The sequence below is a fragment of the Acanthochromis polyacanthus genome, chromosome 8 (assembly GCF_021347895.1).
Source record: "Acanthochromis polyacanthus isolate Apoly-LR-REF ecotype Palm Island chromosome 8, KAUST_Apoly_ChrSc, whole genome shotgun sequence".
Taxonomy (NCBI): domain Eukaryota; kingdom Metazoa; phylum Chordata; class Actinopteri; family Pomacentridae; genus Acanthochromis; species Acanthochromis polyacanthus.
The window spans coordinates 6,692,003-6,704,147 of record NC_067120.1 but is presented as its reverse complement, the minus strand read 5'-3'; the positions used below and the strand labels follow the sequence as shown (position 1 = coordinate 6,704,147).

The window sequence follows — 12,145 nt, the reverse complement described above, 5'->3', positions numbered from 1 at the left end:
GTTTTTTCTTGTTTCTTGCCTTACTCCTCATATTCAACAGATAACTCTAGCATTAGTTGCTTCTCTACCTTCCTTCTTTCACCTCTTAATGTCAGTGAGAGTAGTATGGGTGCTATGTTGCTGTGAAACTGCTGGAATTACCTGATTTTCTGCGTAATTTAAACAATTAAAGGTTTGTACAGCCTCTATTTAACATATCCGTTAAACATTCCTAGTGCTAGTGGAAGCAAGTAAGTAAACGCATGGATCTGATAACTTTTTGAACCTCCTTTCGCTTTCTATTACTTGTAGAATTGCATGTTCAGGGTGGATCTAGGTTGGGTTAAAGTCTGGACTCTGACTGGGCCACTCTAAAAGGCAGATTGTGTTTGTTTGAAGTCACTCTGGAACAGATTCTGCTCGATGTTTAGGACCATTATCTTGCCTCATCGCCCACCTTCTACAGCGCTTCAGCCGCTAGAAAGCCTACCTTAAATCTTCCTGTAAGACCTCTTGACAAACTTGATATCAAGCTGTCAAGACCTACAGGCATCAGTTCACAAAGTATTTTTCCCACAAGCATTGCTGAGTGTGAAGGTTTTCTACAGCAAAATTCCAGCACGTAATGATGTGTGTCTTTTTTTGGAGCGTAGCGGTTTCTTCTACGCCTTTTCAGTGATTCGCACATGAAGGCTCGTGAGCAGAGACGTTAACCAGCTCCGATGATTCCTCTGAGCCTTTAGCTGTTACTCTCGGGTTGTTTTTTGCCTCATCGAGTATTCTGCCCTGTGCTTTTTTCAGTCATCTTAGCTGAGTGCCCACTTCTACGGAGAGCGGCAACAGTGCTAATTTGTCTCCATTTGTAGCAATTTCTCTAATTGTAGACTGATGAATATCTAAATTCTTCAATTACTTTGGAACCCTTTTCCAGCTAAATGCAGATTATAACATTTTGCTTTATCAGAAGTCTTCTGAGATCTCTTTTTAGGAGGCATTGTTCACAATCAGCAGGTGCTTTTGCTGAATTTTTTGTAAGTGAAAGTACTTGTAAGTCACATTTCCACTCTTGAATGTTTCAATGATGTATTCAGTATGAAAAAAAATTTGATTTTTGTGCTATTAGTTGAACTAGATTATGTTTGTTCATAGCTGTAACTCAATGAAGATGAAATTACACCATTTTGAATAGTAATTGTCTGCAGAAATAAGGTCATTCTCAAAGGGTTCCCAGACTTTTTCTTGGCACTGCATGGGCCAGTTTTTAGAGAAACATCTGGGGAGGGATGAGAGTAAGAAAAAGAGGGACTTAATACAGACTCCTAACGATGGACAAAATAAGAATTTTTAACATTAATGTCTACAGGAATTTTCTGACGCTAAAAAAAAAACAACAAACGAAACTTTTTCAGTAGAAGATGATCTGCTTTTGTTATCTGAAGAACTTTGAGGTGATGTACGCTGATATTTTCATAATGTTTTGTAACATAATGAAGCTTATAGTATCTACTAAACTATGCATTTTGCAGAATTTGGACTATTTTTGATGGATACACAGTATGTTAATACACCAGGATTTAGTGGTATGATAAGTATGATGACTGTCAGAATTTCTTCTGTTGAAATGATAATCACACAACAATTTGAAGGCTAAAAGTTAACAATCATCCTTGTGCACATTTTCCTTCTTGTTGATGATTTGTTTTTAGTCAGTCATCATCTTACCCGGGGGCCTTCAAGAATGCATGTGCTATTAAATGCCAGAACATACAGCTTTGAAAATACTTATTAAGATACTTCTTTTTTTAGTTCACAAAGTCTACAGTAGATTCCTTCAGCACTGATGACTTACTTTAAAATTTATCATAGTGGTTAAATATTTAAAGCATCGTCTAAAAGAGACGAAAAAGCCTTAGAATAAGTCAACATATGCTTTAAATTCTGCTTAAAAATATGGTATATGATTAAAAAAATGTCAAAATTGTCAGTGTTTGACAGACAACAGATTTTTGTTTTCCACTATTTTGTGCATAAAATGCAAATGTATAGTCAACAGATGATTCCAACTAAATTATCACTCAACGATGCCTAAATGAAGAGAACTGCAAGATGATGAGAAGACACTCATCTTGGTGCTTAACGAAGAGGGAAACGGAGAGAGAACCAGCTTGGACTCAGTAAAACAGCTGTTCACTGCAACCTTAAGAAGAAAACGCAGTATGCTCCACCAAAGAACTTCAAAGTAAGAGGCAGAAAACAGTGGTCACAGCGGTCTAATGATTATTTCCATAGCTGTGGAAATAAATAATTGAAATATTATATTCATTTTTAAATATTGTTCTCGACGGTTTATATAATTTCTAGGTCTACTGTCTGTGCTCTTAGTGAGAGACTCCTTGAAGTATGGGAATAATGTAAGACATGTACAAAGAGCAGTGAGTTTAGATATCCACAGGCCTTGTCATCACAACATAAAAATCCAATATTGAATATATGGCACATGGCTGAACCACAGCAAAGTAGTCTTTGCCTGCAGGACCTCGAAATTAGCCCAGCTAATAGCCACTTTGGACATAAGACTGCTGCCTCAGCTCACCACAAATGCTTCACCCAAGCTAAGTGAAACAAGCAACCAAGCAAACCTCCAGGGCACGCACAATGATTGTGACTGACAGATGGAGAGTCTCCACTTTTAATGGGTTTAAGTACAAGAAATTATGCTTTCTGAATTCGCCTGTCTCAGGTTTTGGATTAAAGAGTAGAAGACAATAAATAAAAGCAAAAGAACACAGTGAGAACGACAGCAGCAGTCATTCTGTCTCTTCTTTAGCCAATTACTGAATAAGTACGTTAACTGACAAGGTGTAAACAAGCTGACATTTAAAAAGACACGATTTGTGACAGAAAGTCCACGCCCCAATACGATACGAGCCAGGCAATCCAAAAAAAAGCACAAGCATGCAAAATTGCCATCGCTATACAAAATGATAATGTGAGCGTCACTTTATTACGCACAACAAAACAAGACAAAAAATGAGATAGTAAGAGACAGCCGGGTGGAGTGACAGTCAACAGCTGAGCTCAGGGAAACTAAAGACGGAGAGTAGAGAATCTGACAGCGTTTGGCAGCACACAGACGGACGTAGAGGCAGAAATAGAGAGGTCAGACGGTAGAAAAGACAGCATTAGGGATAGTGGGACTAAAGGCTATGAAGGAGACAAGACAGGAGCAGTGCTGTTGGAAAAAGTCAAATGAGATAACAGGAGTGAGGCGAGGACGGTTTAGCAAAAGCAAGGGTTAGCAGATGGGTGAGTTTCTGGTAGGAAAGAAAAAAAACAACAACTTCCTCTTGCCTGACTCCATATCCAACACCCTGTTAAGGCCAGAGCACAGACTGAGCTCTCACATTGCTGTCACCCACAAAACACAGCCAATTATACACCAGCGCCCCCCCACCCAGCAGAACACTGACTTTACAGCCCGTGGCCTCTCAGGGGCTGCACAGGGGATATGTGACTGTGAATAATTAGAGACTTTAAAAGCTGAGCGCTTATTTTCTATTTGACAAGAGGAGATGGGGTGAGGAGGGGGGCGAAAACCAGAAAAAGGTTTGCTTTTAAAACCCACAGGAAATCTATTAAAAGCTTTACATAAGGCATATTTACACAGGGACTAGTCCCCCATCTGCTAAATCCTTCTAACCTCACCATGCCTCTCTCTGCCACTCCCTTTGATTTTTTTTTTTAGACATCAGGCATTCTCGTTCATCTTTCTGACTCCCTGATTTCATTCTGTTAGCCTCACATTAAAACAACACATCCCCATCTCTTCCCCACCCCACCTCTGTTTTAAATTTGAATCAGTCATTCCGCAAGAGAGCGCATAACAAAAATAAATCTAATATGTGAACTAAAATCAGGAGTCCCGCTGCGATGGAATGACATGTTTTCAAAACAAAACCATCGCATGGTTAATTCATGAGATGTAATTGCCGTGCTGCTGTCAGTGCGCCGGGCACCTAGTTGACCGTACAGAGAAATGAGAAGGACCGCTCCGGGTCAGGCCATCTGTTAGAATGCCTGTGTGACGCTGAAGGAGCACGACACCCTCCATCTTTCACTCCTTTAAACGTTAGACACGGATGCAGAGTAGCAGTGGGAGAGGTGTTTGCCCCCCGAAAAGGCTTCACCCACTCTAATCCCACTGATGAAATGACAACAGGATTTGCAGCTGGCTGTGCTTTTATGTCATGAGGTCTCTCTCGCTCTCCGGATTGATTGATTTGACAGCTTGTTGACTATCACAGCTACTCCACGCACCGAAAAGCTCACCTTTAACTAATGAAATGAGGTGAGGGAAGCCGGCTTTTGCTTTGATCAAACCGGAGGACCTCAACTCTTCCGTTTCATAGTCATTTGGTACGAGCCAGCTCTCCGCTCAAGTTCTGTGTGATGTCCTAAATGTCTTTGGCAGCACCACAGTGGTGGCCTGCTGGGGCTGCTGTCACGCATTAAATGATGCCCATATGTGTGTACAGTATGTGGAAGTGTGCTGGTACAGTTCGCTGATCATCTAGTTTGAAAAAGTCCCTGCAACAACCTCCTAAGGCTTGCCTTTAAGCTGCACTGTGCATGTGTGTGTGCAAATGTGCAGCCATGCATCTGAATGTGCTGGAAGGATGTGAAAAATGATCCCCTTTGTCTGTAGAGGTTTTTTTTCTTACAGTGTATTTGACCCAAAACACATCATTATCGAAACAGTGCAAGTTTGACACACGAGTCATCGGAGAGTCATCTCTGCTCAGATATGGGCAGACCAGTGTGTGTGTGAGGAAACTATACCCCAAGGCAGACTGGTTTCACCATCTGTCCTTGCTGTGTCCTGTGATTTCCCTGTGTAATTCAGACAAATGTCAGACTATGGGCAGGGGATGAGCTTTGACAAACTGCTCCAGACATTCTGGGCTCGCACTCCCTCTTGGTACTCCCGGCGAGCTTTCTGTCGCCTTCGTCTGTTATTCGGGGCAGTGAGAACATATGACGCTTCAAGGTGCGCTCACATGTTTCACCAATAATTCATTTTGCCTGCACAGTCAAGAGGAATTCCATACATTCCAGCACCAAAATGTGTAACCAGTGCAAACTGAAGTCTTTGCAGGCCGGATGACAGCTCTAGTGACACATATCTCTTATTTAATAGCAAATGTGCTGCTCCTGCTGCTGTGTGCACTAACCTGTGACCTCTCTTGTGTGATCATGTGTTTGCAGTTTAAGAGCCAGGCCAACCTTCATGTGTTTGAGGACTGGTGCGGATCCTCTATAGCCCAACTCAGAAAGAACCTACACTTCCCTCTTTACCCTCATGTAAGTAGAACAACAGTTGGATTGAAAACAGTTGTTAGTTTCAAACAGCAGGGTTTTCATTTTTAGCCCATGACGGGTTGACTGATGTTTGTTTTTTTTATGTCCAATGCCATATTGATTATTATAATTAAGGAGACTGATCATTGATATTTAGAACTGATATACTGTACATTTTTAGTAAAAGATATAAATTCCAGCCCAAAACTTCATTGAAATGACTTTATTGATTTGGTAAATGGTAAATGGTTGTATTTATATAGCGCTTTTATCCAAAGCACTTTACATAAAAGAGAACATTTATCTTTCAGTGCTGATAGACGATTTCTCCTGACGTATAACTAATCAGATATTGCTGTGAGCAGGACATCGCTCAAGACCAACAAGTGAGAAATGATAGAGAGAGGCAGATGCATCAACGCCAAAGCAGGGGATTTTGTTGGGAATTGATTTAAAATAACGATACAGACGAGAGGAAAAATGCAGAATATCGAATCCGATACTCGACCAGGCCAACTCCTAGTAGCCATTGATTTGATGACTGAAATAACAGCTGTTACATGCGGATTTTATCAGCTGTTGCTAGCAGAAGTGGCTATTACATGTGCAAATTAATGTCTATCAGCAAATTTTGAAATTCTGAAACTAACTTTACTGAATAATGATGAGCAGAGTGGCTTCGGATTTGTTTACCAACTTTTTTGCTGGCCATACTACACCAGAAGCTGAGGCATTTCAGTCCTGTTCGGTCATGACTAAGAGGTAGCCTGCCTGACTCACTTTTTCACCCACTCACTCAACACTGACATAGCATCTACTCTCTTTTGTGCATGATAGAGTTAAAGAGGTCAATATATAATTGCGGGACTTCTTGTAACATAGTTGACAGGTGTCATAGTTGACATTTTTGCTGTTTTCAGGCCTAAAATCAACATGGCCGCCTATAACCAAACACCACATGGCATTTTTACAGAAAGATTCTTCTAAAATATTATATATACAATTGAGTGAAATTGAAAGTTATTGATAAAGATATTGTAGTAAACATGTTGACATGTGATAAATCCACACTTGACTCACACACTACTTTGTATTAAATAACTCAGAAAGCCTTGGAGTCTGGCCAGTCTTTTCTTCAGGAGGAAATGACATCATGTGGAGCAGGTCATGTGATCTGGAATTAACACTTTTCCTTGAGAGATGTTTTTCTAATGGGTAACTTAGTAGAAAGTGATTTTTCGGACACAGATACAGTTTGTTATTTTCCACATAAAATTTGATATAATGCCGAAAAAGAAATACCTGTCATGATTATCTCAACTTAATATAAAGAACACAATCAAAACTACTTTTGAATAATCTCATTTTATTATTGTTTAGCTAATTAGAAGGAGGTTGTTATTAAATTGGGATGGTTATTTAGTTGACATTTTAGTGATATCCAGTCATTTTTTATTAATAAATGATTGTTTCCATAATAAATAATTATGGAATTTGTAAAGACATGATCATAATAAACATAAAAAACATTAGGTTTTTTACTTGAATAAAAATGTTTGAAGATGTATATCCCATGGACTTACACACAGTTTCCAGCCAGTCATAGACTCACAACTATCCCTTACATGTTTCACTGCCTCTAACTAGTCATGATCGATGAGGAGGAAGCTTTTAAGTCTCTAACAAGACAATCAAAATAACCACAAAACTTATCTGAACATGATATTTTATAGTTTCTATCATAGTGAATTCAAGCAGCGGTACGCCCCTCACTGGAGACCAAAAACGCTGTCATCTCTGCCATGATTTACAGTGTGTTACATCATTGTTAAAAGAATATTAAAAGACTGCAAAGGCCACAGAACCAATAATCTAAGAACTCAGTGGTGAATAATAGACTGCTGAGGTATTACCCTTATATACAGTACTTGCATAGCATTATGTTGAACTTAACGAAGTGAGCACAGCGCTTTTAAGCAGTGATGCAGCTTAACTGAAAAATAATGAATGATAATAATGGATGAAATTGTAAAGTGATGTGTGAGTTCCTCCTATAGGTGCTAGTTAACACACTGAGCTACCAGTGGGTCCATGAGCTGGTTGAAAACCTCGTCACTGGCAGAATTTTAATATTTCAACCTGACATGCAATCAAATATTCACTTAACCCGGTGCATGCATGATATCATGCTAATAGCCTGAGATTGCATGGTCGCACGTTCCAGATTTAAAGGCAGTGCGCTCACAATGATTAATGAAGGAGCTATGTAATTAAAGCAGCACCACTGTTCTTGCAATGTGCTGTGCGACAAAATGTAAGATTAGTCGCTCGTAATTCACTCTAATATGGCCACACTTAGATGAACAAGACAGAAGTTAGATCAATGGTTTATACGATATGTTTAGACTGAACCAAGCATTGCATATACGATAACATTCTTTCTTTCTTTCTCACTACAGACCAGAACCACAGTGAAGAAGCTGGCAGTGGCTCCAAAGTGGAAGAATTACGGCCTGAGAATCTTTGGCTTCCTCCATCCTTACAGAGATGGTAACTAGCTCATTTTATTAGAGCGTTCCCAATCTGAGGCTGAGGGCCTTGGAGCCTGTATCCTTTACAAGAGTAGACAATTTTCCCATCCCTCTTAATCCGAGAGCTTCGGAGCCACTAATATGGTGGATATTCACATTTTTATTAGGGCTGAATGCCAGAAATCTCACAGCTAAATCTTATTTCTGTCACCTCGCGGTCTTACCCTCCGGCCCAGTTGCTATGGAAACTGACAAGCCGTAATGCCCAAGTGCCCTTACACAAATTGCAGAATATGAAGTTATTAATTAGATTACAGTTCACTTCGGTCTCCCATGTTGCTGTTGCTGGTCGCATCGCTCTCTCCGGCTGGTGGTTTAAAGGTCATAAAATCTTGCGTGCACAGTCTGAGCTCTAACAAGTGCCCTTCACCTTTAGCATTTATACTCAGCCAAGTACAAGTATGTGTAAAATGTAAATTATGCCTATATTTAACTAAGTAACATTTGTGCAATTTAAAATGTACCTCTTTGGAGAATTCCTTAATATATTGTACAATACTGCCACATGCATCTCACTCTAATTTCCTCATAGCAGTGTTTAGAAAAATGAAATAACAGCACAGTTACACTCACCTGGAGCCTGTTCCAGAAAGCACATTTTAAAAAGTCTTAACCCTGAACTCAGACTTAAGATGAGAAGCTTAGTTTTTGCTTTCAGAACAGCTAATTAGGGTCAGCTTACAGGAATTAAGTGCATGGATTTTGAAAGAAAAAAAGCCAACCTCAATAGAACTCCAATACCACAGTTCACCTCGGCAATAGATCAATAAAAACTTCATTTTTATTTACAAAAGGTGGACCATTAATGTGTGATAATAGAGATTTGTCCTCAAGCACACAGTTGCAATGTTACAAGAGCTCGCGTTCAAGTGAAGAAAAGAGTGTAGAAGTTAACACTATTGATTTTTATTCAGTGTCCGTGTATTCGTCGTCCACTCATTCATCATCTGACACACGGTTATTCCAAAAATCATTAGGGGCCTTTAGCTTGTTTTTCACTGATTTGCTTCAATCAATGCTATTAAAAATCTGTATATTTAAAATAATATCTCTGAAATGTTAGCTTGATATATCAAATATTTTTTGAAATAACATTTTGTGTTTTTGTCAACCCACTTTCAGCGCTATTTTTCCCACAGTGAAATTTGAGGCTTTGTTTGAATGACAATATCTCAGGAACTATAAAAGATAAAAACCTGAGAATTTCAATGCTATTTGTCGTAGTACAATTGATTCCAAATCTGCAAGATGTTGACAAGTGCATTAAATAGTCTGCTAATATGATTGAGTTGAAATATTTTTAAAAATGTTAACCGTGATTCAAAGTCCTGTCTTTGACAACATTAACAGAAGACTCGATTATGCAGAAGTCAATTAGTTATTTTCTGACCAATATCTATTTCTGTGTCACAATAATACAAAACAAAGCATATAGAACACAAATGAATACGAAATACTTGATCACATAATATAAAAGCAGCATTATTTTGTTGATTACGGTATAAAAGTTTCAGGCAAATCAAGCAGAAAATGTTCTAAAAAAACGATGATGTGAGATGGAAAAACCCCACTGTAGATGTTATTTCCTACATGGATGGTGAAGTACAGGAATCTGACAGTATCTTCAACTATACATATATATTTATGTATTTGCATTTTGTAACCCGATGGGGACTAAACATAGTTTTCAGCAACTAGACAGTAACTAAGTCAAGTGTGATTTGCAGTTGAAAATCACCCAGGTTAACAGTAAGAGTATATTATTAGCCACTTATTTTCCATTTTACAGTCTTGCTAGAGTGTTTAAGTCATTTCACCTGCATGACAATCATCCTCACTATGAAATATTTACATAATCTCCAAAATGGTGTGATAACTCTGATAGAAATGCTCCAACACTGAGATCAGTGTGGAGCTCAATACAGGCTTTTTTAAAAATATATATTATGCAGTGATGATAGTAATGTTTGCCAAATGTTTGACTGACAACCTGACAGTTGTCTTAACGATCGAAGAGTCACAGTGTAGACAAGGTTTTGATTAAATTCTGATCTTAGGAGGAATGTGCAACGTTTAAATATTATTTAAATGGTGACTGATTGACCATAAAAGTAGTAATATTAGTAAAGATAAGTCTTGGATAACATAAATATCCAGCCAGGTTTTTTTATTTTCTTCTTCCAAACTTTAAATGAAATCGCTCTGATAAGCATTTTGATATCAAATGTAAAAATGAGAAAATGTTATCAGCCTGCTTTCTCAGGTTCTGTAGGAGGAAACTCTGGGTTTCAGGCAACAGCTTTAGGTGTGCAGCAGCAAAGGGAAAACCAGCTTTCTGCAGTTCTTAGTATTATTAGTTTTGTCAGACAAATTTGCCAATTTGTTAACTCTCCTAAAGTATCCACATTTGAACCTAAACGTAATACTGGCTGCTTGTTTGCTTTCCGTTCTTTCTGGTTTGAATCATTTGCTTTCACAGGATTGGTACATATGGATTGGAAATTCAGTTGCAGTAACGCTCCTCTTCATATCACCATAACCAAATGTGTCATCTCTGACTGCTGCCCGGGGCAGTCTGGGCGTCAAATTCTTGGTGCATTTTTCCGCCCAAGAGTCTATTTTTTGAGGTCATGCCCTGTCTGATGACACTCTGATTTTACTTATCTGGGATCATACACATCTACTTCCCCTCACACTCACTTTGATCTTGTTTTCTCCCCTCTAGGTGACTTCCAGTTCTCTGTATCGTCTGATGATAACTCTGAGTTCTGGCTGAGTCCTGATGAGAGTCCTCTCAACGCCAGGCTGCTGGTCTATGTGGGCCAGGTGAGCACTAATCTCTGCTGCAGTCTTGTATAATACAGTATCCCAAACACAGAAAGAGACTCACTCCACTTATACTCAACAGAGTCCTGGCATTATTTATGCTTTATGATTCACTAAGTACATGTTTCCAAGACTGTGACTACGATATCTGGTTTTATCTAACATTGCTTAGCAACAGCCTTTTACTGCAGAAGAACCTGAATCCCCCTAGGCTTAAACAGTTTTGAACTTCTCAATGTCATGACTTAAATAGCAAAAACACTTTGTGTAATATATACCTCTGGGAAAGCTTTTTTTCTTTTTCTTTTTTTTGTTACAGTGCAATATGTGTGTGAAGCCCTCATCATTGGACTCCAGAGTGACTTTATTATCTGATATGTTATTTAGACATAGGGTGACTTAATGGATTCCCTTTTTCTCATTGACAGCTATGTAACAATGATTTGGATCAAAACATATTCCACTACAAATGTAGTTAATAATGGGATGTAAGAAGCACAAGCTATTAGGTGAATATTGCTGTGAGCTCACATAAATTCTTAGTAAAAACATCAGGTTCTAGCAGTCAACTAGGAGCGATCTGACCTTGTTCAGCTTTAGTAATCACCCACTCACCTCATGTCACCCACCTAACACTCGGGCTATAATTCACCCCCAGCACACAGTTCAGAATGCAGGAGGCTGGAATCCTCCTGTACAACATCCTGTGAAAAATCACTTTTCTTTTCCGGGTATCCTTGAGGTACCCTCTGCCACCAATTGAATAAAAGTCAAGCTGTGCCGCTAATGCTTTCGCTAATAAAGTTTTCTCATTGAAGCCCACTGAAAGATTTAGAGGAGGGAAGGATGCACGAGGTTGCGCAATGTTTGAACTGGACTGTATGAACGCTCGGAGCAAATATGTGTTAAGAGCAAAGGTCCGGCGATGGTGCCATCTGTATTCCAACAGGATGGGAGATGTCGCCGGGTTCCACGGGAGCTGAGATTAATTAGCTTGCAGAGAATATTGATGTGACATTTAGCAGTGGAGAAATATCATCGAGGTAATGGCAGAGGAGCAGTGCTATGGCCCCAAATCATTCATTCTGCTGCTCGCTGACAGACAGGCCTTTCCCTGTCTTCAGACATACATTGTGTTTCGCAGATAAAAATCAAAAATCTCAGCTCCTTTCCTTCCCTCACACTGTTTGGTCTGCATGATTTCAGGGAAAAGAAAGTTTATAAAAACACTTGAAAACTTTCTCCTGTTGGCTGAACTATTTACATTTTTGCACAACTTTTATAAGTAAATGTTTCATGCACTCATATCCTTGCACTTTACCAATTTGCACCCTGACCTCATAATGCAGCGCTTTGCTAATCTGAGAAGCACTTTTCTTGCCGAGCCTCAT

The 12,145-nt window shown here is 39.1% G+C and overlaps 1 protein-coding gene across 1 annotated transcript in view; it reads left to right on the top strand.

Moving 5' to 3' along the window:
• The window catches only part of b4galnt4a (beta-1,4-N-acetyl-galactosaminyl transferase 4a), a 154,532-nt gene that overhangs the window by 90,598 nt on the left and 51,789 nt on the right, over positions 1 to 12,145 (top strand). The window contains 3 exon segments of the mRNA XM_051951651.1: positions 5,245 to 5,340; positions 7,797 to 7,887; positions 10,654 to 10,754. Of these exon segments, the coding sequence (XP_051807611.1) occupies positions 5,245 to 5,340; positions 7,797 to 7,887; positions 10,654 to 10,754 (288 nt within the window).